The 27393-nt window shown below is 33.9% G+C and overlaps 2 protein-coding genes across 4 annotated transcripts in view; one reads left to right on the top strand and one right to left on the bottom strand.

The window, feature by feature from the left end:
• The window catches only part of VRK2 (VRK serine/threonine kinase 2), a 99195-nt gene extending 75802 nt beyond the window's left edge, over nt 1-23393 (top strand). The window contains exons 9-13 of one of the 3 annotated variants that reach the window (XM_079720924.1): nt 3474-3594; nt 5968-6026; nt 9806-9972; nt 15776-15937; nt 23017-23393. In XM_079720924.1, the coding sequence (XP_079577050.1) occupies nt 3474-3594; nt 5968-6026; nt 9806-9972; nt 15776-15937; nt 23017-23361 (854 nt within the window). In that variant the 3' untranslated portion in view covers nt 23362-23393. Of the gene's footprint in view, nt 1-3473; nt 3595-5967; nt 6036-9805; nt 9973-15775; nt 15938-23016 lie in introns of all 3 variants that reach the window. The other 2 variants (XM_079720925.1, XM_079720923.1) reach the window with 2 other exon arrangements.
• A 31-nt stretch (nt 23394-23424) lies between these two features.
• The window catches only part of FANCL (FA complementation group L), a gene marked incomplete at both ends in the record, with an annotated part of 77290 nt that continues 73321 nt past the window's right edge, over nt 23425-27393 (bottom strand). The window contains 6 exon segments of the mRNA XM_079720927.1: nt 23425-23466; nt 23764-23835; nt 25135-25251; nt 26119-26200; nt 26278-26323; nt 26819-26902. Of these exon segments, the coding sequence (XP_079577053.1) occupies nt 23425-23466; nt 23764-23835; nt 25135-25251; nt 26119-26200; nt 26278-26323; nt 26819-26902 (443 nt within the window).

Below are 27393 nucleotides of genomic sequence, written 5' to 3'. Positions count from 1 at the left end.
AGACATTCTTCTTCATCAGAATGAAGTAGTTTTACAGAAATAGTGTCATGTAAGGATAGTTGCATGAAAAATTTTGTTAGTGTTACAGCTTAGACCTCAGGATCTGCTTATTTCTTCCTTGCCAATACAACTGTCTTTGGTCAGTATGTCTTTTGGTGTTTTAAGTTAAAACGCCTGCTTCAAATACTTCCCTAACTGTAGAAGGGTATATGTAATGTTGTCTAAATGGTGCAAAACTAACAATGGAGGCAAAGTAATTGGTAGATTGAGTGGAGTGTTGGCTCTGGAGTCTGAAAGATTTGGATTTCAATACAGAGCTCTGTGACTTTTTGCTGTGTGATACTGAACAAGTTATTTAACCTCTCTGAGCCTCTATTTTCTTATTTGTCAACAGGGTTAATGATACCTCATATTGTTAGGATGATTAAATAAGATAATATAAAAGCAGTAGAGTGTCTGGCACGGTAGCAGCTTCATAAATCACATTGATCGTTTTTATTTTAATTATGTATTCTAGTGTCAGCTGTTTCTGGAATCTGCTTTCTAGTGAAATCGAATTCAAGTCCCACCCCACCTGTGCCTTTTTTTTTTTTTTGGTTAGTCTTGGCAATACTTTATCATTTAGAAATGTTGAGCAACTGAGAACACCACAGGCTTTCAGTGAAAAGATTCATTTACATTGCTCCATATTAATAAGCGAAATAAAAATTAGATGCTAAATTATATTTAGAAAGTGACAAGAGAACATTGATAACTAAATCTTCCTATATTTTTAAGCAGAAGTACTGTAAGTAAAAGTGTGACTTTAGGAAATCTATATGAAAATATGCTGCTAATGATTATATTAATTATCAAATGCAACTGAAAAACCTTATGTATTACAATAAATTATACAGAAATACAAATTATACAAAAACAAAATAATCCATAATATATGTTTCAACTTTCAAATTAAAAAATATTTTCATTGTTAGATGTTAATTAGTAGTCTTCCTCAACTATGATCAATTCTTTTTTTTTAATTTTCAGCATTTTATTTAATTGTTTTCAAATATACAGGAAATAGTAGAATAATATAGTAAATATCCAAATATTCAATTCCTAGATTCAACAGTTATCATTATCATATCATCTATATTTTGATGATGTACTTTATTTAAACTTAAAGATATATGATCAGTTCATTGTGTTAATTACATACTCATTCATAGATGCTAATATTGTCATCCAAAATATTTTAATTAATTTAACCAGTGTTAAAATTACTCTTCTGTATGTAGTAGATGGAGAGAAGACATAATCGCTGGTACAGTCTTAGAGTTTAACTTCTCAAAAACACATCACACTTTGCAGTTTGTTTCCCTGAGAGGGAATTTCAGGGAAAGGTGTGTACTTGGAAACATTTTTAATCCTTTCATCTCTCTGTTTAATGGTGGGAAAGAGTGACTATAGAATTTTTTTTTTTTAACATTACATGTATGTCTGCAGAACTTATTGGAAACAGTGAGTGGTAAAACATTTACCTAACAATAATTATTAATGTATCTATGCAGTAAAAGAAAAAAGTTTGAAAAATGTGGTGCTGTATTTTAATTAGGTAAAACTGAACTATGATAGTGAAGTAAGTTAACTCTCGAAGGGCTATTTCAAATGAAGACCAGTTTATGAAATATTGGCTTCAGAAATCTAAATGACTTGTCATTACTTAGAGCTTCATATCAATTAATCCCTCAGTTGGGGGGTTGGGGGAAGTGGCTGGGAAGGTTCATTCCATTTTAATTCTGATTGTTTTTCCTCAAAGGGCCTCTTATGTGTAGCCTATGTCGTCCAAACAGGTGCCAGAATATAATTTTTCGAAAATTAGAGGATGTGAATTTTTTTAAGTGGTGGTGATCAGGAATTGCCATAATGGAAAAGGGATTTGTGAACACATCTGTACAAATGGAACCATTCCATTATTAATGGGAGATTTATTACTGACGAAATCACTACAAAACAGTGTGGTAGAGATTGTGTTTTTATTTTAATAGGGGAGCCAAGTCTTGCATTAGGACATTGTTGAAGCTTGTGCAGAAAGTAAACAGTACCCATGGGACTGTCGCATTCTGCTTGATTGAAGGGCCTTTAATAAAATCCAGTACTCTAATAGCAGTTAAGATAGAGTATGTGTAAGAGCTAATCTTGTCTTCTGCTTTTATAGTAACTTATGTATGGTGACCAAAAGTAGTTATGATGTGCTAGCAGCATTGTTCTTTGTAGATGACTTTTTAAATTAAACTAAGTTTACTGAGTGACTTTTCAAAATGTATGTAATGAAAGATAATAAAACCAGGATACCTGTTTACAGCAGGTTTAACAGCCATGTATTGCACTTAGGAGATTTTATATCCCTACACAGATGAACATTCAAGTAATGGTAGAAATGTAAGCCAGCCTATTGTTTTATAACAATTTGGAATGGTTATAAAAATGAGTTTATTTTGTGGGATTTTGTTAATGTTTTAATCATTATTTCAGTAATATTTGTTATATTTGACATGTTTCTTAGTTTTTGTCCTTCTTTTGAAATCAGTTACTTTTAAAAAAATACAGAAAATTATCATGAAATTAGTCTATGGCACTAGTCTGTAGTTTTATATAAATGATATTTACAGTGGCCTCAAAATGTTCTTTTGCTGTATTTTTTTATGAAAAGCCATCTTATATTAGATTATGGAAACCTCTCTTTGGCTTTAAAATTTACTTCCCACCACTTGCACCCCACCCCTCATGCACACTATTTCTTTACCTTTATATTTTTTATTCAGGAGATTTGATCAGAAGTTCGCTTTAGCACTGCTTATATCTAAAATAATATTTGTAAAATTTTAGATCCGTGTACCCAAAACAGGCATATTTATCCTGTACTTTCATTTAATTGAAAAATCTTAAGACCTGTTTTTTAATACTGTACACTAGATGGCAGTTTTGTCATATTCTTCCGATTTCCAATGCTGCTAGTATGAGTGGAACAGGAAAGGCCATCAGTGTTTAGTCTGCACTTGAAGGGTCTCTGCATGACCAATGCAGACCCCATGGACTTCCTGGAACATATGTTAGCAATTTAGCTGCAGACATTTATTTCTTTGTTTTACTGCTTGGCTCTTTGAGAAAGTGTTGGTGCCAGGTTATGGGTTGTCTGGATCATGTCAGAGGCCATGGAGATCAAGTTCATGTGACAGGCCAGACTAAGGAAGGATGAAGTTGGAGGAGGTGAGGAAACTGACCCTTACTTTCAACAGCAAGAAGTCACTGCCTTTCTATGGACTGGGGCCAAACGCCTGGGCGTTTAAGCTTTACTCCAGCTGAACAAACAAAACACATCGCCCATTTGGCTTTTTCATATTTCATCGGTGGTAGTTCATTCAGTGATTTCTCTATTTCTCAAAAATGACTTATCCCTCATCTTTCTCTCTTAATGCTTATTCCTATAGCCCTGTCCAGACGAAGTGACCTTGAAATTCTCGGCTACTGCCTGCTGCGGTGGTTATGTGGGAGACTGCCCTGGGAGCAGAACCTGGAGGACCCTGCGGCTGTCCAGGCGGCTAAAACAAAGTACAGATTTTCAAGTATTCCGTTATGTACAGCACCAGGTCTGAAGGGATACCTTAAAGCGAGTTAATATCTCAGAGAAGACTGCCGTTCAACCTATTCATTCATTCAACCTGTTCATTCAGTAGGATAGCCAAGGCACATTTCTTAAATTTGAAAAATATTTTAAAAAACCCAAACAGCTTACAGACATAAAATCCATTAAGCTAACACCTATGAGATCATATGTATGAGCGTTGTAATACAAAATAAAAAGTGAAATATTTGTTCCTTCACAAGGTGTTTTCCAAAGCTTAGATTCTAGGTGGTGGTATTTTCAAGGAAGAGTATTTTCAGATGAGCATTATATAAGTATATGGAGTTAGTGTGAGCTTGGTGTGATTGATACTAACTGTGCAAAGCAACAAAGTGAAATGGGACAAACAGGGCTTATATTTTTCAAGTGAGGGCAATATACATTGTTTTTAATCCTGTTCTTGGGGGGAGTGTATGTTTCTTAAGGAAGAAACAAACAAAATTTGTATATGAGGTGTTTATGTAAGAGATCATTTTGCAGCCACATAAACATTTTAATATTCCACAATTTTTATCACCTAAACTCTATTAGGATGAGAATTAGGTTAGACTGAGAATAGAGTAGGTTACTATTTTACTGTTTTTCTCACTGATCAGGCCTAACAAAAAGTCAATTGCATGTAGCACAGCATAGCCAGTTTTTCATTATGCACCAAGATATTCTCAACAGTAGTTATCCACAGATGTAATATCACAATTGGGAAAAGCAGCTGTATTTTAATAGGGCAAGTCACAACAGAAGTTTACAAAAGTGGTAGCTAGCTGATCCATAGAAATCAGTCTTTCTAATTCAGTGTGGCATCAATTCTTAATAGAGAGGAAAGCTAGCCTGCAGATACAGAATAATGCAGATTACATTTGTAAATACTGACATATATTGTATGAAATATTTCTCCACTTGGAATCTTGATCGTCCTAGTCCCTTTCCCAAAACTAACACAATTATATGTCAGTATTAGAACTATATAATCAGTTACTTATTGCAGTGATTGATGTGTCCATATAACCCTCAGGTAACTAACAGTTTTCAATATATGGGTCAAGTCAAAGGACAGTAATGGGCATATATAAAGTCTTGGTTTCCAATTTTCTACCTCAGTTTACCTAATTTGAATAAAATACTTTATTTAAAAGACTAACATTTTAATTCCAATGATCCTATATGTGTTTTTCTTTTAATAAGACTTAATAATATTATTTGTTTTAGTCTTTTATCAATATGCATATATACATGCCTTCATTGTATATATCTCTAGTGAATATACCTACATGTATATATTTGAATATAATAGGGTATTACATAAATAACAAAATATAATGCTAATAAACATAATCTCCATTTGTATTTTGGGGCCCCTTGCATATATTAATATATTCATTTTGACCTGATTACTAATATAAACCTATTGACCAACAAAGCTAATATTGTATTATGAAGTTTATAATTAAGACATATATATATAATTAAGATACATACATATATATATCTTATATATATATGACATGTTCAAACTTTTTATATAGTACATAATCATAACTTATTCAACTTGCTGAGAAGGCATAACGCTGAATTACCCTATAAGGGCAGGCTTGTATATTTAACCATAATACTGTATCCCATATGCCCTTTATTTTCCTAACATAGGGTAATATTAGATCAGTGCATTTATTGTTGCAATTCTGCCTGTGCCTGAGTTTGTGAATCAAACATTCATATCAGTAACTTTAGTTGAATGTTTATATATTTGTGGCTGAAGCAACTTAAGAGATTTGTATTTGTTCAGTCTAAAACACTGGAAAGTGTTAGAATAATGGGTTTTTTGTTTTGTTTTTTGGATATTTCTTGTTAACCTGTTTAATCATGGCATAGCATATAGCAACTGCCCAATTGAGAACAATATACATAAAATATTAAATAATTTGCCCCTTCCCAGTGCTGAGTACCTGAGGAAAAATATCCTGAAAATCCAGATAAAATTTTTCTATGTATTTTTTTCTTGAGGTTTTTAAAAAAAAAATAATGTATCCCTACTTCTACATTTCTACATGTACAGACCTTGTATTAAAGCATTTATACTGTAGTTCTACATTTAGTTTCTAGGTGATTGATATAAAACCGATCAGTGAGATTTGAGGGATCTCCCCCATCCACTTACCCTCTTACAACCATTACAGGTGGGTGGAAAAAAAAAGTATGGAAAGTCACATTACTGGTGACCCATAGAGTTTTGTTTTCTAATCAAAACAGTAAATCACAGGATTGCAAACAAATTCACTGTGCGTTACTCTGTTTTGTTTTAGTCTGTTGGATGAGCTGCCTGAGTCGGTGCTTAAATGGGCTCCTTCCGGAAGCAGTTGCTGTAAGTCAGGTGATAACTTCTGCCTTCTCCTATATGATTTACAGCTCACCACATTTGTCACTCTTGTTTTGTAGCTTTTGCTGCACCCAGTCCCATTCCCATAGTGGTGGGAAGAAACTCTCCAGGGTTACAGATACGTTGCTAGAGAAGAGACTGTTTAGATCCTCTTTTCATTAGGACACAAGAATGCTGCAAGAACAAATGCAGGCAGCGTTCTGGGCTCTGCTGATGGCATTGCTTTCTTTTAGATGTATATTTTGGGAATCATGCACAGGTTTAATGGTCAACTGTATCTGGTATTTCCAGAGTGGCCTTTCTGTTTTTTGTTCTTATGTGTGTTGCTGAAAGAAGAGAAAGTTGATCTAAGGAAAGACTACTTTCAATTAATAATTTAAAAAACCAAACCATTAAACACTTGAATGCTGTTTAGACTTGGGTTATAGTCTGACTCAACAGCCAGAAAAAAATTTTTGGATTGGCAAGGCATATGACCTTGGGATTCGGAGTATATTTCATTAAACAGGTTTCTCTTTCATGTTAGTATAGACCATTTCGGAATTCTTAAATTGGTAGTACTATCAGTAAAAATAGTAAGGCAATTCAGAATTACCCAAGTGCCGCATGGCACATTGTTCAGCACCGAGTTAACCACCGAGTTAGACTGCCTCACAGAGCAGAGCCTGCTTCTGCTGTCCGGCTTGCTTTCTCTCCGAGACGATAAGCAGAGTGAATCTTGATCTCTGTTTCTACCGGGCAACTTCGAAGTTAGCTTTTAGCTGACTTACGAAAGTAAATATGTACGTTGAGTGTCTAGATAAGGTCAAATAGTATCAGTTTCCACATGAGAGTTTAAAAGTAGAGTTAAATCATCTTAAACTTACACTTACAGCCCTTCTTGGACCAGAAACCAAAATTTTCATTTCCTTAGGAAATGAACAGACCAGTTTTGTTTTCCTACCTCCATTTCCCAAATCCCACAAGTCTGCCCAATATGAGTCTTCTGCTTCCCACTCTCTGTTGTCGCTTTCCTTCTGATGGAGGGAGGCAAACGGGAGAGTAATATTCTCATTTGGGGGGATGGGTTGAAAGATGAAAACTTTTCATTTATGTAACTGCACTGAGTAACTCAGTCAATATGCCAGTATTCCTTTTTGGCTAATATTCTTATTGGCATTTTTACCAAGTCACACAGCTTTCATTTTACTCAACAGGACAGCAAAAAGAGAGATGAGGAGATGTTAAAAAATTTTTTAAATTGTATATCTCTTTTCTTGTCTCATGCAGAAAAGGTAACTGTTCAGTTTAGGATTAGGAAAGAAAGCCCATGTGCCCTGGATCGTACACAGTAAATGCTTATGGACCAGTGTATATTCTGGGATACTGCTATTGCTAAATATAATATCTGAGTGGTACGAGCAATGGTGGGAGGAGTGCCAGGCTCCTCTTTTTCAGTACAAACCATTTGTTTGGGTCTATACTATTCTTTTATAAAATGAAGATTTCTATTTCTAAAGCACAAAATGTTGAAACTTTATTATTAACTGAAGGTCTCTTAAGTTAGTTGGTTATGCTTAGGAGAGTGGGTATTGCTAGCATGAGAATTAATCCGATTTTACAAAAGGTTTATTACTAAGACATTTATGAAATAAAACAGCTGAGAAGTTTGCGACATGCATGTCCAATTCAGTGTAATAATATCAATAATAGTTTCAAAAGTTTCTGTCTCTTGCAATGATAGTAATGATACTTAATATTTCACTAGCTTAAAAAGCACATGATTCAAGAATATCATAATTTCATACTACTCAAAGCATTTGTTTTATAACTCTGGAAATATGCTAGTAAATTAAAAGGTGTACTTAATATAATAAATCCAGATCTTGAAAGGCTAACAGTACTATATCACAATCATCTAAGCGTCAGGTTTATCATAATATATTCATAACAGAGGTGGCTCTTTTCTTTTTCTCCCTCTCCTACCTCACTGGTACCTCATTTTTTCAAACCCCAGACCCATGAAGGCTTTGCAGCACAGCTACTATCAGCTGGTGGAGTGCCAGGAGTCTTCCATTGTCTTCTAACAGTGATTTGTGAAAAGTGTCCCCAACATATTCAGCTCTCTTCTTCATTTGGGATATTCTGGTTAATAGAATTGTAATATATACCAAACTGGGCTTACCAATCTTGAACAAAGAACAACAGAATATTCATATTAAAATGGTAGTGGATGGACTTTAATCTTTTTTCTTTTGGATCATCTCTTCAAGAATTGAATGCCCCCACAAAGGGCTTCTGGAAACATGAGTTATAAATGTGATGAAGCTGCAGCACTTCCTAGTTACAGAGATCTGGTTGAGCGAGTGCTAGATAACAGAATTTGACATCTTATACATTAGAGAGGAAAAAAGGGAGGTTGCAGAATTGCCACAGTATCCAAAAAACCAAAAAAACTCTGGAGCCAAGAGTTTTCATTTTAGCCGCAATAGCCTTATGTTCCTGGAAAATAGTTGTGGACAATACAGTGTAAAATGGTCACTCTCTGATTTTCCTTGGGGGGGGAGAGATGATGACTATTCCTTTTGGAATTTTTCCCTGTAGGGAGTGAAGCCCAGTGTCTCTGCAATTCCCCACTTGAAAGGAGGTAGATCTGGAAGGGAGCAAAGATTTAGGAAGTCAGTTCTGCCAAGCCACGAAGCTTCCCCAATTTCCCCACCATAGGATATAAACAACTTAGTGAGAAAGTAAGAGGTACTTGTGTCTGGGTCAGTAATAAGTTTTTGAAGAGGAAAGTCTTGAAAAACTAGTTTATGGAGTATAAACATCTCTGTTAACAAATGAAAATATGCCAGTTTTTAAACAGTGTATGGTATTATCACTTATAGCTCAGATTCAACCTCCACCTGAAACAAAAATGCAAACTACATTTGTTGTAAAGTGGCTATATTTCTAATTTTTGGTTACTGACTCTACTTGTACTGTATTTAAAAGTTTGTAGTTCATAACCTTTTTTTGTGGGGAGGTTACTATACCATTCTAGGGAAGAGAAAAATTAAAAGGTGGCAACTTCTCATCCTTGTGCTCTAAATCAGAAAGGCTATGCATGATTGCACTGGGCTAGCTAGGTATGCAGGACTTGAGCGAGGTTCGGCAAATTCTAAAGTCAGTCATGGCTAAAACTGTAGAATTCAAGGTCATTTCTAAATGAACTGTTGTAATCTCAAAATCAAAGCCTTAATTACAATTTGCAATGATTTCTTCCTTTAAAGTAAGGACGTTTATAGTATTTTTTGTTTGTTTTTGTTTGGTTTTTTTGTTTATAGTATTTTTAACTGAATTTTTAAAATTTCAAAAAATTTATTTTTAACTGAGTTTTTAAAATTTCAGAAAAAAAGTGAAGCATGGCTGGTCTGTTATATTATTCATGTAGTTCTTAGTAGTTGCACCCTATAAATCAAAATCACTAACTATAATTTTTAAAATTTGCTTCTTTTGATGAGTGAATTGTAAACATATCAACAAAGATATGTTAAAAAAAAAAAAAAAACACTAGTTTCTCCCATCTTGTCCAATCTGTAGGTCACTAGATTTCAGTCATTTTTGGATATCATTTAAAGAGTACTTTCCTGTTAAACTATTCATTCTTAGTTTCTTCAAGGGGGGTGTATGTGTGTGCATGTACTTGCTTGTGTAAGAGAAAAACAACAGAGATTTTGAGAATATTAGAGTTTTGAAATTTTTTCCCATTATGAATGACATTTTAAAAATTTAATACTTCACAGGTGAAATAGCCCAGTATTTGGTATGTGCTCATAATTTAGCATATGATGAAAAGCCAAACTATCAAATGCTCAAGAAAATTCTGAACCCAAGTGGAATACCTTTAGGACCACTGGAATTTTCCCCTAAAGGAGAGAGCTTAAATGTGCGTACTCCAAATAATCAAAAGGTAAGTAACAGTCCCTGGAATCCAGTGATGACCTTCTGTGAAGCTTATGTACCAAATGAAGTTGTTTTAGGTGTCAAAATGAGTCTGACAGTCCTGTTTCTTACTTATATCTAATTCTTTTATCCCCTGAGCTCTGAAAAATTTTATTGAAGGTTCCTTTGACTTGTTGTCTTTAAGAGAAAAATAGTAGGATCTGTGGCCTGTTGTGTATTATTAAAGAAATAAAGCAGTCACTGATGTCATAGAGATAGGACTAGGGTAAGATATGAAAGGCGAAACCAGCTTTATTCATGGAAACCTTTTTTTTGCTGCTTTGCTTCAGATTTTCTTTAGTCATCCTCTGTTTTTGCTTACTCTTGGCCATAATTTGGTGGTGGTAATAATATCCTTAAATTTTACCAGCATATTTGTACATGCTGATATTTCAATCTATAGAAACAATCCTTTTTTGCAAAAAGTTATTTTTTAAAGTTATACCTTCCACTTTATCTTCCAACTAACTCCCTCACAGCAACATTAAAAAAAAAAAAAGAAATTAGAACTGGAAACAACACAAAAGAATTAGAACTTGAAACATTTTTTAAGAAGGTGGGAGAAGCCTGAGACTGCTATCAGCAACATTACTGAACAGGCAACTAAATGTCTAATCCTGCCTTGACACTGCCCATATGCAAAAAAAAAAAAAAAAAAAAAAAGGAGGGCTTTGTTTCCTGATGCATGTACATTAAGGTAGGGTCAGGATGTCATTCATTTTTAATATTTCTTGTGAACTTTGGATCATCACAAGTATTCATGAGCCAAGAATGCAGGATGCAAACTAATGTGACTGATAGGCTGCTAGATGAATGGTGAGTCAAGTATCAGTGCACAGATGGTTCTGATTTGCTGAATTTTGTAGCTGCTGCAACTGAAGACATAAAATATCCTTCTAGTCATAAATTAGCTCTTTGGAAGCAAAACCTTGGCACCAGAGCTTTACAACCTTCAATTAGTAGGGAAAGAAGTATTTGAATGACTGTGGTATTGACATCTGTAGGCCTGCATAGTAATCATTCCTAATAGAAGAGAATATCTGTTTGAGGAGGTTTTGCATGGCTAATTAACTACCAGTGAGAATATGTAATTTTTTCATGATCTCCTGATTGTCACCTTTCTCTCATGATACAATTACATTTTATTGTAGCAAGTGCCTCACAAACCAATTGTCAGCACTATTTACGTATTGCAGAAGGCAGAACAAAAGTTCATGTTTAATAAAAAGCCACTGGATTTTGATCTTGGTAATTACTGAGACTTATTTTAACAGTTTTATTGACTTTTGTGTTTTTACCACTTTTGCAACAAAACAAAGAGCCATTTCCTTGACATAGTATTTCCCTTGCAATAATAGCCAGCACTTAATCTACACTAATTTAAGTAGATTTTTTTCCTTTTTTGTAGTTTTTCAGTTTCATAAACTTAATTGAAATATAAAAGAAGCCATTTAAAAAACTGATAGCTATATCCTCTGATATAAAATTCTAATTATTACCCACCAGAATTTTCATTTTCATCAAATTCAAAGGATGTTTGTTGCGAAACCATTTTTATATGCAGAGATAGAACATAAAACATTTTTTTCCAGTGAGCCTCAATCAAAAATATTTTATTCTTCCCTTTTGATTAGAGCACTTTGATTATGAGTAAAAAGAAAACACTAAGAATAATATGCATTCTTAAGACTTTAGCTAATTACTGTTAACAATATGATCAGCCTCAGTATATAGACATTAAGATGAATCGGAGATATATTTCATAGCAGATCAATATTTACTGAATAATGACTTTATTTCTGTAGTATTTTGAGTACACTAATATATTTGATAATTATATAGGTTCACCATATGTGACCACACCTTAAATTTCTTTTTATTTTTAAATTAAGTTGACAGATTTTGAAATGCTGCAAAAACCAAACTTGAAAATGATCAAATGCACAGTATGATAATATAAACTGTCCTGAACTCAGTTTTCCTAAATGATCAAGGATAGTTTCCACAGTTGATTGCTTCCATAACAAAAATCATTTTTAAGTCCAGAATGAATATCAATCACATGGCCCCAAATTTCTTTTTAGACAGAATCCCCTCATTAGTAGCTAAAGATATTTCTTGTTACTCTATACATGGATCTAATTATTTAACAATAAATAATGAACTCTGGACCTGTACTTTTTGGATAAAGATACTTAAAAAGAAGTCAGTGGACCAGGAAACATATGTAGTTAGATAAATAAAATGTTTCTATGATTCAGTATTCAAAGGAAAGTTATGAATGTTTAATTTTTTAAGTGTTATTTCCCTCAGTATAAGTGGTTTGTGCCTTTTAAATTTAGTAGTTATAACAAAAATATGTTTTGGTTGGGTATTATAAAATAGCACATCACCATAAGAATCTCAGCAAACTTACAGCATCTTTTTGCAAAAAAAAAAAAAAAAAACAAAACACAGAGGGATTTATCCAATACTGGGTTTTACTAGGCATCGTAAACTGTTCCCTATAAACTGAACCTTCTTCTTGAAGTCCCCAAATACTGTTACTGGAGTTAAATTGGAAATGAACTTTTTGTCAAGGTAGTAGAGATGTTGATATTTTTTCCTGAAATGCAGATCTTTTGGGACATTTGCCTTAATCAAAATGATACTACGTATAGCTGATATTACTCTCTAGTAGTTCTGAAGGCTCTGGCATTGTCATATTAGAAGAATCTTATCATCAGGGCTACCTCAGTCTGTTTATGCCATCCACTGGGATGTAATATCCAAAATTCACTGAAGGAAACCATATTCAGTAAGAATGCTTATTGAGGTGAGCTAAAGCTCCAGAATTCCTGGATGAGAATGCTAAAGCCAAGCTAGAAACCAGCATTACTGGAGGCCTCAATGCAACCCTTGAATAAGCCATTTCCTCAAGAGCCAGTAGTGGATCCTTTTATCAGTTTACCAGTATCTCCCTCCTTATTCTGATGCGTGAATCCATTTTGTAATGTTATAGACACCTGAGCACAGTGAGCCGCTCATCCTTCCTGAACACTTTACTAAGGCAGAGGAGCTTCTAACAAGTTCCGGGAGGGCGGGCGGTGCTGCCGGTGCCAGGACCACGCTTAGAGAAGAGCGGAGCAAGAGAGGTGGCTATGATGAAGGGCTTTGGGATGTGAGCTTCTCTTGGAGAAAGAGCAGTGTTTTCACAGAAGAGATACCTGGTGGCCTGATGAAGATACAAGGAAAATAGTGGAAACCACTGTGCCAATTCTGGCTGTCACTCCTTTGAACACTGTGGGATCTGCTGGAGGAATGTGAAATAAATACCAAAAAAAAATGCTGCTTTATGGATCTTTGAATGTGGTGTCATGGAAGGAAACTGTCTTAGAAATCAGTGCTCAAATTGGACAGTTTGTTAATTACATGAAAAATTTTTTGTATTAGAATGAATCTTTAACCTAGTAATAATTTCAAGCCAATGCCCTCCACTCAGTATAAAATGACAGTGTCAGTGAGATATAATTGAAATCTAAGACCTGGATTCTGACCTCTCTTAGTGATTAGTCCATGCAGCCATCATTCCAGTGGTTGGGTAGTAATTGCTTCTATGTTCTGAACAAACGTTGATGTGAATGATGATTTTTTTCTTTTAATTTTCTCTCTAGACTTAAATAAATATTAATAATGGTTGCAAAAAAAAAAATACTAAGGCAGAGGAGTAGCTGTAGGTCATAGTTAAAATGTTCAAGCTATCCTACCTTTCAGAAAAAGAAAAAGTTTGTTTCTTCATTCACCCTGAATCTGAGGTTTGTACAGCAAATCCAGGTGTGAATAGATTATTACTGGTAGTAGTAATCTTTGTATTGAACTTAAAAGCTTACAGGATTCTTACTTGAGCTTTAATTCTCAAAATAATTCTATTAAAGTTGTCTTCATATTTCTTTTCTGTATGAGAAAAAGAATATAAATTCTTAATTATAAGCACATTTTTGCTTATTGAATTTTAGGAGTCCAAAAGTATTCCTTATTTTGTAAAACAGTATGAAGTGCCAATGAAGAATTAAATAAAAATTACCTTATTTGAATAGCCACTTTCTGGAAAGTGACACACATTTGGATAGTATCCTTCTATTTGATTATGTGGGATACCCAGAGTGTCTTCTATATTTACTTTTTTATCTTTGATAAAAAGTTTTACTCTGTTCACAATTAAGGGTTAAACTTCATGATCCCACTTCACTCTTACCATTTTAGAAGTTTCCCTAGAAATAGAAATTTTCCATAAATTGGATATCATTTTGTTTATTAGCTAGAAGTGCTCATGGCAGCACAACTTAACCATCCAGCCAACTGACAGCAAATCCAGGAGGCATTGTCTCTTCCAGGAGGCCTCAGAGAGGACTGAATATATTAGACCAAATTTTGTTTGTACATCAGAGGCTCCCAGACCAAAAACTGTTATACCTAAAGTGCCTAGCATATAGGAGGCACTAAAATTCTCAATATCTCAACTAATCCTTTCTGTCACAGAACACATTTCATAATGATTGGCAAGCCAACGTTTTATTAAGATAGAACTATGTACAGTAGCCTTGGGAAACACTTTGTTTCACACTAGTGGTATGATGGGCATTTATTACCAAGATAACTTCAATGGAAAACTGGCTCAGAAAGTGGTTACACATGAATTTTCCTAGGAGTTGGGGAGAGTTGAGTGGTAGAAATAAAGAACCCCTGAGTGACCAGAAAGCAATTCCAATTTTCAGGTTACTGAGAAGCAATGGCTTTGCTATCCTTTGAGAAGCTGGGATCCAGGAGGAGGGGTGAATAAAGAATGGTGTTGTGACAGCTTAAACCTAGCCACAAAACACCAGCATATTTTAAAGGGAAGGAGTGAACACACTTGGCAATAGAAGCTAAAAGTTGAGACTACAAATTAAGGCTCTGCTTGCCCAGCCAATGTAATTCATTCTCTAGTTTGGCACTGGCTACTCCATTATTTCCCCTTGTACTGTTCCTATCTTCTGTGACGGCACCTTGAGCTGCTGTAAACATGAAGCTGCTGAACAAATACTTCACATAAGGATCTTCACTGTGGCTTTCAATCTTCCAACTGTATTGTGGGATCTGCCCTTCTATTTCTGTGTCTACTTCAAGGTTATTGAGAATCAGTCATCCCCCAGATAACAGCATGGTGTGAAAAAGAAACCTTAGAGACAGCAAGCTTGTTGTAGAATTTAACCTCTGATACTGGTACACAGTATTAGATGACATGGACTGTTATTCATCTGCTCAAAGGTTAAATTACCTGTATAAAAAGTAAGCAACATCATAAGCTCCTTTTGTATGTTCACATTAATTAGGCTCACTTCAGTGATAGAAAACTAAGATTCTAATTAATAAGAATTTAAACTAAAAAGATGTCCTGGATCCACTCCCAGCAAAGGTTAATAATGAATTCATGTGCAGTTTTCAGATGTGACAGTTTTCTGTAAAAATGCTGTTTTCAATAAGCAAGTTATCTATAGAGATAATTTCTAAAGAGTGCACAACAGTGACACTAATTTTTATTGGTCTTGTCCTATTGAGGAGAAGAGGCCTGGATCTTGCCAACTACTTACTTTTCTATAATTTCCATTTGTTGGTTTCCTCTTTATTTCTTCCTTTTTTCAAAGCTTGGCAAGTATAAAATTTTCAAGAATCTGGACATGAATGCATTTTTTTTTTTTTTTACAAGTGTCAGAACTTTTCCTTATATATTATTACTTACTCTGTATCAACAGGTTGATTCACGAAAGGCTGCAACAAAGCAAGTCAGTCAGATGCAAACTAGGTTACTAGAAAAAAAAGGCCACAGTGAGAAAAGTGCTGAGTCCTGTGCAACGTGGAGAAAAGTGCAAGAGGAGGAGAAGCTGATTGGGTTGTTTAACAGTGAAACAGCGCAGGTGAGAGGCGTTTTGTTGTTGTTTCCCTTAATACTATATTAGAATATGCCCTTTGGGAATAAAGACTTTTATTTTCTCCTGAGGGCCAAGGTTGTACAGTTTTGTTAAATGAGAAAGGACAGAAAATATCCTATCCAGTGGATAAAATCAAAGCAGCCAAAACCAGTTATCATAGAAACAGAATGACAGTGAGCACATTTTTGCATGCAGATCTGATTTCTTTCTTTAGCCCGAGAATCTAACGAAGTGCACTTGAATTTGTTATGCCGTCTACGATCCATGAGGGACTCACCGTATTCCATACTGTTACATTGGCTCCTCCAGTCTAACTTATAAACAGATGTGAGAGGGTCCCTGTCACTGTGGTTGTATTTCAAAAATGACGTACTTTTATATCATCTGATCATTTGTTTGGTTAGTGACTCACCTTTAGCAGATGCCTCATTCAAGCAACAGCAAAAGTCTTTCCTAATTTAACCTTTTTTGACAAGGAGAAGCATACAAGGTATTTCTATCTGCAGTGAAAAAAAAATTTTTCTCAAAATGGCTAACATTTTATATGATTTCAACATCGTTTTCTCCAAATGGTTTCAGGTAGTTTACAATATGGAACAAGATAATGCCCCCATCTTCTATCTCCCCCCACGCCCCCCCCGCAAAAAAAACAACTGGTTAATCAGGCAGCTGGGATGTTAATCATTAAACTGAGCACTGAATTTGGCTCTGAACTTCCTGGCAGCCAAGGCAAAAATTAGAAGCCTACAAGTTAGGCATTTCTCATCTAACTAGCAAGCATACAAGTTTATCTAGAGAGAAAAATGCTTTTTTTTAGTACTAATAGGAATCTTTTGCATTTATTCTGTTATAAAACCATAGTAGCATCATTTCCTTTTTGTTTTATTTTCAAATTGATACAAAGGAATCTACTTCAAGAGGACACATTTTATAGTTCCCATTTATAAAATTAAAGACAAATATTGCTTGGTGACAAAATTTAGATATTCTTGAGTGTTCTTTTTCAACCCTCCATTGTATAACTACATCATAATTTGCATATCCATTCTCCTATTAGTGGGTACCTGGGCTGCCCGTGTCTCCAGCCACCATGAATATAGTTGCTCTGAATATTCTGACACAAGTCCTTTTATGGATATGTTTTGTTTGTCCTGAGAAGTGGAATTGCTGGGTCATGGGGCAGATATATGTTAAACATTATAAAAAGCTGACAAATACTTCCCACTTTATACTCCCATCAGTAACGTATGTGAGTTCCAGTCATTCCACCTCCTCCCCACTATTTGGTGTTTGTCAGTCTTAATTTTAGTCAACGTGTGTGTATTAGTTTCTCCTGGTGATTCCAGTTATCTTTATCTGATGACCAATAATTGTGAGCACCTTTTCCTGTGCTGACTGCCCATGCATATACCTTCTTTTGTGAAGTGTCTCTTCAAGTTTTATCCATTTTTATTTGAATGATTGTCTTTCTATTATTAAGTTGTAGGAATTCTCTATATATTCCACATATGTCTCCTGTCCAATGTCTATATTGTGGATATGTTCTCCTAGTGTGCAGCCTGCCTATTCATTTACTTAACAGTGTCTTTGATGAGCAGGAAGTATTTGTTTTTATTTGAAATTCAATTGATCAATTTATTATTTTTTTTCTGTAAAGAACTGTTTGCCTACCTCAAGGTCACAAAGTTATTTTCCTATATATTTTTTAGAAGGCTTATAGTTTTAGCTTTCATATTTGGGTCTATGAGCCATCTCAAATCAGTTGGGTATGGTGTGAGATAGGGGTTGAGGTTCCTTCCATATTGAAAGCCAGTTAGCCCAGTACCATTTCTTAAAAAGATTTTCCTTTTCCTAATTAAATTTCTTTGGAGCCTTTTTCAAAAGTCAGCTGACTATAGAAGCATGGGTCTATTTCTGGACTCTCTTTTCTATCAATCTATTCCACACTGTATCAATTACTGTAGATTTGTAGCAAGTTCTGAAATTAGGTAGTTTAAGTCCTTCAGCCCCTTTCTTTTCTTCAAAGATGCCACGGCCATTTTAGTTCCTGGTCCCCTCCATAAAATTTAAGAATCACCTTGCCAGTTCCCACTAAACAGCACAATGGGATTTTAATTGGGACTACACTAAATCTAAAGATCAGTTTAAAGGGAAATGAAATCCCAACAACATTGAGTTCTCCAATGCATAAACCTGATACTTCTCTCCATTTGTTTCTTTCAACAATGTTTTAGTGTAGATAACCTATACATCTTCTATTAAAAGTATTTCTCAATATTTTGGTTTTTAATCCTATTGTATATGTCATTTTTTCAAAAATTTTGTATTCCAGTTATTTGTTCCTGGTATATAGAAATAAAACTGATTTTGTATATTGACCTTGTGTCTTGGGATCTTCCTAAAATTCACTGATTAGTTCTAGTAGTTCTTTTGTATTTTTAGGATTTTCTACATCATCAATCATGTTGTCTGTAAATAGAGTCTTCTTCCTTTCCAACATGTATGCCTTTCATTTATTCCTTTCATGTCTTATTACACCTGCTGGGACCTCTAATACTATACTAATATATACTAATATCCTAATACATACTGACTACTCAATATAGTAATGAGAGTGGGCATCCTTGTTCCTGATCTTAGGGGGAAAAGCATTCATTCTTATACCATTAAGTATGATGTCAGCTGTAGGTTTTTCCTAAATGCCCTTTATCAGGCCGAGGAAATTTCGTTGTATTTATAGTTTGTTGAAGAATAAATTTTAGTCACGAATGGGTATTAAGTTGTTTTGGGGGATGTGTTGAGATGATCATATGATTTTTCACCTTTACTAGTATAATGAATTGCATTGATTTTTGAATGTTAACATTTTATTTCTGGAATAAATTCCATTTAGTCGTGATGTGTTGTCATACTGAATTCAATTTGCTATTTTTCCATTACGGATTTTTATATTTACATTGATAAGAGATAGTGGTTGGTAAGTTTTCTTTTCTCTCAATTTCCTTGTATGGTTTTGTTTTCCAGTCATTATATAAGTTACATTAGAGGGAAGTGTCTATTTTCAGAAAATGTCTCAGTAAGATTTGCCTTTCATAAAAATGACAGTTTAGAAAGAAAACTATCTAGGTCTAGAGTTTTGTTATAGTAAAATTTCAAATTATGAATTTACTCTCTATCACAGATAATAGTGATTATTAGATTTTCTTTTTCTTCTTGTGTCAGTTTTGGTAATTCGATCTTTCAAGGAATTTGTCCATTTCATTTAACTTGTCAAATTTGTCAGCACTATGTAGTTCATGATATTCTCTTGTTATACTTTTAATGTCTTCTTTATCCATTCCTGATAATGGTAACTTTATTCATTTTGCTTTATAGTGACACTGTCTCCCCAGTCCTAAACCATGGAAAGCATTGGTCTTTTCTGCATCACTATAGTTTTGTCATTTTGAGCATGTCAGTATAAATCAGATTCTACACTATGTAACTTGTTGAGATTGGCTTTATTTCTTTTACTGTAACACCCATGAGATCCATGCAAATTTTGCATCTATTGATATTTCATTCCTTTTTATTGCTAGGTAGTATTCTGAGGTATGGATGTAGTGTTGAAGAACATATGAGTTTCTTCCAGTTTTTTGCCTCTCACTATTTAGTATGATGTTAGCTGTAGATTTTTGGTAGATGTTCTTTATCAAGTTAAAGTTCCCCTCCATTTCTAGTGTATTGAGAGTTATTATGAATGGGTGTTGAATATTGTCAAATGCTTTTTTATATCTATTAATATGACCATATGATTTTTCACCTTTATACTGTTACTATGGTGGATGACATTGATTGATGTGTGAATACTGAAACACTTTTACATTTCTTGAATCAACCCCACTTGGTCATGGCGTATTATTCTTTTCATTTGTCATTGGATTCAGTTTGTTAGTATTTTGTCGATGACTTTTACATCTCTAATGAAGACTGTTGGTCTATAGTTTTCTTTTTATTTTATTGTCTTTTTCTGGTTTTGGAATCAGGTAATGCTTGCTTCATAAAATGAGTTGAGACATCTTCTAATTTCTGGAAGAGACTGAATAGAATTAGTGTTTCTTTTTACATGTTTTAGAGAATTCTCCAGTGAAACCGTCTGGGCCTAGAGATTTCTTTTCCTTTTTTAACTATGAATTCAAGTTCTTTACTAAGACTATTCAGATTATCTATTTCAAGAGTGGACAGACTTTCCTATAAAGAGCCAGACAGTAAATATTTAGGTTTTACAAGTCATATGGTCTCTCTTTTGTTCAACTATGCATTGTAGTGCAAAAGCATCATATACAAATAGGTAAACAAATGAGTATAGCTGAGTTCCAGCAGAACATTTATGGCACTGAAATTTGAATTCCATGTAATTTTCAAGTGTCACAAAGTATTTTTTTCCAGCCACTTAAAAATGTAAAAACCATTCTTAGGTGGCAGGTTCTACAAAACAGGTGTTGAGCTGGATTTGGCCTGCAGACCACAGTTTACCACCCCCTAATCTATTTCATCTTGAGTTATTTTTGATAATTTGTGCTTTTCTAAGAATTGGTCTATTTCATCCAAGCTGTTATATTTTTATTTGTAGAACTGTTCATAGTATTCCTTTATTTAAATTCTCTAAATGGAATTAAAGCCTATAGTAATATTTCTTTCCAAATATCAGTAATTTGTTTTCTCTCTTTTTTGGTCAGGTTTATCAATTTTATTGGTCACAGAGCCAGCTTTTGTTTGAGTTTTCTCTATTTTTGTCAATTCCATTGATTTCTGCTTTTATTTTTATTTCCTTCGTTCTGCTATGTATTTATTTTCTCTTTTTCTAGTTGCTTGAGGTAGAAACAAGCCTCAGTTATTGAATTGAGACTTTTTTTTTTTTTTTTCAGTACGCGGGCCTCTCACTGTTGCGGCCTCTCCCGTTGCGGCCTCTCCCGTTGCGGAGCACAGGCTCCGGACGTGCAGGCTCAGCGGCCATGGCTCACGGGCACAGCCGCTCCGTGGCATGTGGGATCTTCCCAGACTGGGGCACGAACCCGTGTCCCCTGCATCGGCAGGCAGACTCTCAACCACTGTGCCACCAGGGAAGCCCGAGACTTCTTTTTTAATATAAGTATTTAGTATTAGAGATTTTCCTTCTAACACTGTTAGCCATGTCCCATATATTTTGATACATTTTGATTTTCATTCAGTTCAATATATTTTTAAGTTTCTCTTGGGTCTCTGACCCATTCAGGAGTTCTTTAAAATTTTCAAATGTTTGAAGATTTTCCTGTTCTTTCTTTCCTTCAGCTTGATTTAGGTATATTTTCCTTTTCTTTTTCTATTTCAGGTGGAAGATTAGGCTACTGATTTGAAACCTCTATTTTTTCTAATATAAGCATTGAATGCTATAATGACCTACTAAGTCCCATTTTAACTGCATCCCATAAATCCTTATATATTGTATTTTAATTTTGTACTTTCTCATGAGACTTCTTTTGATGTCTTGGTTATTAGAAGTGTGTTGTCTAATTTCCAAATGTTTAAAGATTTTCTGTTACTGATTTCTAATTTATATTATTATCTGAGAACATGCTTTGTATAATTTTGTATTTGTTAAGGTTTATTTCATAACCCCCAGGATATGGTCTATCTTGGTGAATATTCCAATTGCGATCGAAAAGAACATGTACTCTTCTGTTTTGGGGTGGAGTGCCCTATAAATATCAGTTAGATCCCATTGGTTTGTGTGATCTAACCTTGCTGTTTTTGTCTAGTAGTTCTCTGTTGATTACTAAGACTGATGTTTTCTAGTAAGGAGGATGTGAGCTGCTGCCTCTTTGCTGTCCCTTGCTTAGTGCAAGGCAATGGTCATCAGTAGGGCTATGTACCAGTAAAACTTTACTCACAAACAGGCAGCTAGCCAATGAGCCACAGTTTTCCAACCCTAGCCAGACTGTCTCTCCCAATCAGAGCTCTCAGTAAACTGAAGACAGCTGGTGGTTAAATCCTTTGATGAGTGCCTTCCCATTTGACATCATTTGTTGTTGCTTAAAGAGAGATAAGGTATTTAGGTCACACAAGAGATGATTCTGTCTTGAAATTTTAGTAGTTTGACTTCTATTCTTACCTAGACGGGGATTAACTAGATCATCCACTTCTACATGTAACTTATATGTAAATGTAGCATAGGTTAGCTTGCCTGTGGCTCTCAGCCTTTAGAAATATGATTTGATGGTGTATTTCTTTTTCCTTGTGCAAGAACAATGCTTTATGGGCCTACTGGAGTAACCATTAACTCATTTTGCCTTTAGTGAATTGAGCTGACAAAACTTTAGGAAAACTGCATTCATGTGACTTTGTTAGCTCTCAGGCAGTAAAGAGTAGTTTATAGATTTCTTTTTAATGGAAAAGCTAAAGAGCCTTCAAGACATCTCTTTTGACACAGTGAAACTGTAATTTGTATAAACTGCTTGATTCCCTTTTGCTTAGGAGATTAGGGTGAGCATCTTTTCTTAGATAAGCTTCTGGACAAATAAAGATTTTTACCAGCTGTCTTCTCCAGGTCTGTTATGGGAAGATGTGAATCTCTGGTGCTCCGGCAGGAGGCTACAGGGGGCAGGCCACTGGCTAAGGCCAGTCTGTGGGTGCACAGCACCACCATCTTGCTCCAGTGCTTCTAGTATCTTTAATTATTACCGACCAAAAAGCCTTCTAATTATTACTGTCTTATCCCCCATACGATTAAGCCTTTTTCTTGCCAAAAAATTCATTTTTTCATATTCTACCCTATTTTTAGATTATAAATTATTTAAGAAATAGCCTACTTCTTGGTTTAAAAGAACCAATCAATCAAATTAACCAGATTTGGTCATTTGATGCTGGTAAGTACTGTATAAATGCTTTAAATCAAGAACCTAAAAATAACTTCTCAGGAAAAATAAAAAGTACACAAAAACTTGATCTTGTGTAACAAATTTTATTTAGTATTCTTATAGAGTACACAAAATAAACACTTGGATAACTCAAACTTAACAAACAAACACATATGTATTTTCTCATAGGAAAGCACAAGGAGAAGACAAAAATACTGTGAGTCTCAAGAATTTCTGAATGGAGTAAAAAGTTCTCCACAAAAATCCAGCTGTATACAGTTCCCCAGTTCATTTTATGAACCCCATCAAGATTTTACCAGTCCAGATATGTTCAACAAGTCAAGCTCTCCATCTTGGTACAGGTACACTTCTTCAACTGGTATGGAGGTCACAGAATTAGACAGTTCTACAGGATTTTGGCTTACAATTTCCCAGTTTACTCTTAGTGAAGAGATAAAGGCAGATGTATATTATTATGGCTTCACCATTCTTCTTCTTTTGATATTAGTATGTCTTGCTTTATATTTTCTCTAAAGATACCAAATAAAATCCTTTTGATAATTCAAGTTTCCAGTTCTTCACAGAAGTGTTGTTTTCTTATTTCAGGCTTTTTCTCCCAGACATTTTCAAGGTAAGTGGCTTATAAAAAGAGGAATGCTTTATATTAGAGATGGTGTAATGATAGAGTTTGGAAAATACTTTTTAAGGTTCAGATCACCTAGGAAGTCTAGAAAAGGGGTTAACTTTTTTTTGATCAAAGGAGAACTCTGAAAATTAAAATGTTAATAGGGACAATTTATCTTAGAAAAAATTTTAAATACATTGACAGATGTTTCCAAAAATTTTATATAAGCTGATATACTATACAGTTATCTTCTAAAACATATTACTAAAAGCTAGACACGTTTTATGAAATGTGATTAATAATTTGCTTACCTTACTACAATATGGACATTCACCAAATATGACGTTAAAACTCTGTCTACTAGTCAGTAGTCCTCTCAACCACTGAAGATTTTAAAAAGAGAAGAAAGGGAGCAGTGTCAACATGATTACATATTACAGGTACTCCAAATAAATTTTTCTTCTTGAGTGCATTATATTTTTATGCCAGATGATTTGCCTTCTTAATTTTCTTTTGTAAGAGGAACATCTCCTGAGCCAATACCAAACTACTAAAATGCTGACTAACAAGGGGAAACCAGTATGGATTTCAAGGTCTATACCACTGATTTATAAGCAAATTATAGGCCCCTTTAAGAATCTGATAAAAAGTATGCACCTTCTCTACCCCAAAACAGATGTACACAAAAATAACTCCATGGGGTTCACAGACCCTCCCTAAATCCATTAATCACAAATTAAGAACTCCTGCTATAAAAGATATCCTAGGCTCTTTAAAATTTAGGTCTTAATTCTGATCACCAATAGTAGGGTTAATTCTCAATCCATTAATTACAAGCAGGAGGCAATCCATTTTTAAAAATTAAATGAATTTTCATTATTACAAAAGAAAGCACATGTTCCCGTAAGAGTATCTCTATAATTAGACCTAGTATTTTATGATTTTATATAAGGTAAATTGACATCTCTACCTAAATTCTCCACTGTTAAACTGCAGCTAGCACCAGCTGCTATCTCTAATCACAAAAATCAGGAGGTAATATTTATTAAGGAAGTTTTTAAAAACCGAAAGCACTATACAACTGCAAGTCATTTTGTATATAGATGCACATACAGTTAGTCATATGTCCATTGTGCCCTAAGATGAATGCTCGAGAGCAAGTGACTGCAGACAGGAGGGAAAGCAGACTTCTCATGTATTATATATACAGTAAATAAAAGTGTCATTGACTAAGAGTGTTGTGAGTTATTTAGATCATAAAATTCATTCTTCTCAATATCAAAAGTAGGATTATTACATTTATTCTACACTTAAATATAGCCTGAAAAAGTAATAGGTACAGTACTAGCTCCCTTTCACCTTATTGCCACCATTACTCCTACTTAACAGAGTTTGCATTGTGGTTACATGAGATATTTACGGAAAGATTCCAATATTCCATCAGTTTAATTTGTTATGCATCAATAAACAGTCCATGAGTATATTCTAGATACATTTTCCCACTTCTTGGATACTTTAGGACATTTATAAATTTATTAGTAACCACTGAAGAAATGAAATACACATTTGGAATTAACTTGAGATAATGGCAATAAAAGATCACTATTGACTAAACAGATTGTTTAGATTTCAAATATGCATATTTCCTATGCTGTTAGTCTTACTGATATTTTTATTTTTACCTCATATAAACATATTTGATGGAAAGGCTGTCCACACTGTGAATTATCACACACTTGATCAGGAATGGCACCATCAAGTTGATAGGCATAACAAATTCCACAATCCATAGAAAAATCCTTCAAAAGAAAAATATTGGGGGATGGGGTGGTGGGAAAAAAGAAATATAAGAATACACAAGGTGAAATAAAAAAGTGAATAATATGGTATTAGATACTATTAAATTTTTATAAAATTTTTATAAAGGTAACTATATTGCTATGTTACAGAAAATACAGTCACATCACTATTGAACACCTTAGAAAAGCTATCTGTAAGAGAGGGCTTTCTTTTTCATCCAATAAATAATATACTAAAAAACAGATTCTACTTTTGGCTCACAAGATGTTTCAGGCTTAAGTAATATTCCCACTATGTACATCAGTATAATGCCACTGTAGTATGCAAAGACAGGAACTGACATTAGCTGGTGATTATACTAAACTTCAAAATTCTGCAACTAAAGGAAAAAGACAAAAACATCCCCACCACTTTAGTAGTCTACATTCTTAGCAGCTTTGTCAAAAATCAATTCTTAGTTTATTTTTGCAGTGTAATAGTGTCTATTCAATTTTGAAAAACTATGCTGCCAACCTTCACAAACACTTGTTTCAAGCTAATTAGAACTTTATTTCAGTCATCCATAAGCAGATAGTATAGAAAATCCAAACATCTCATTAGCTACATTAGACCTTTCCGCTATTTTTAATAATAAAGATGTCATTAATCACTTTACTGCTACAATGACCATGGAAAAAGTACACTTATAACCACCAATCAAAGGTTAACAAGTTCTTTGATGCAACTGCTGCTTGCAGTTCAGAAGTCCGTTATAATATTCTTCCAATTCCTTCCCTTTCAGCCTCATTTTTCTCTGGTGCTTAAAAGAACATTTGACTTTCATTATGCAACACTATTTGGAATATCAAAGCACTTATAAGACTTACAGATTTTTCCAGGATAGCACGAGCTGGAAAATCAATTTCTAAAACATCTTTCAAATTTTGTAACAGACTATTTTCTGGATCCCTGAAAACATGAAAAAAAACTGTTATTAAATTTGTAAAATCATAGAAAAGTAACAATTATATTGCAAAGATACCTACCACAAATGTATGTTTCTGCTCAGCCGAATTCCCAGGGGTTTTACCACTTCAAATATTAAAAAAAAAAAAAAGTTTAATAATTTACGGTTTGCTGCTCTCATTTTGTAAAGTCACATTTGGCACAGAATTTGTCTCTTTTTATTGAGCTATAACTGATAACACTATTACAGATTTAGGTGTACAACATAGTCATTTGGTATGTGTATATACTGCAAAACGATTACAAGTTTAATTAACATCTATCATCATGCAATTACAGTTTTTTACTCTTGATGAAAACTTTTAAGATCTAATCTATTAGCAACTTTGAAATATACAGAATATTTGTTAATTACAGGATTTGTTTCCTAAGTACATGATGAGAAAATCTAAATCATATATATTATATATTAAAAAAACACATAAGTACAGTTCACAATGAGACATTTTCATTTAAGATGTTTACCATTAATATATTAATATGTTAGAATAATATTTAATTACAGTGGTAGACAAGTATTTTATAATTGTGTTAAAAACATTTAAACCTGAGATCTCATACCATGGTCAGCTCCAAGAAAACAGCACTCAGGAAGCATAGTAGGATGCCTGGGGTCTACCTCTATATTTATCGAAGCATTATTCCCTAGAATAAAGGAATATTAAAGCTTTTAGAAGTAGAACAGATAATGAAACAAAAAATAAAGGAGTATTTGTCTGGGTACTTTTTTCATTGTATACCCAAAGAAAGATTAACGAATTGTATTATATATATAGATTTTTATAAAGGTAAATATACTACTAATTCATAATTTAACAAAAAGAAGTAATTTGAAAAAGATCATGACTAAAGATTTGGGGATCTGAAGTTTGAAAAAACAGAGCCAATCCTTAAGTTAATATAATTAATTTAGATTCGAATCCTGGTCAGAATTCCATTAAAGTTTGAATAAAAATTTTCTATGGAGTGATAAAAATCTTTAATATATAAAAATTACAAGTCACAAGTTTAAGAAATAATCTAAACGATATCATAATATTCTTGAAAAGTAATAGAACAAACATAAAAGACTAAAAATACAATAAATGGTAAAAATAAATGTTTAAGATTTGAGTTTTATAAAAACATTTTCTGAT

This window comes from Hyperoodon ampullatus, assembly GCF_949752795.1.
Source record: "Hyperoodon ampullatus genome assembly, chromosome: 15".
In the NCBI taxonomy this organism is placed as follows: Eukaryota; Metazoa; Chordata; class Mammalia; order Artiodactyla; family Ziphiidae; genus Hyperoodon; species Hyperoodon ampullatus.
This window is presented reverse-complemented; position numbering and strand designations above follow the sequence as displayed.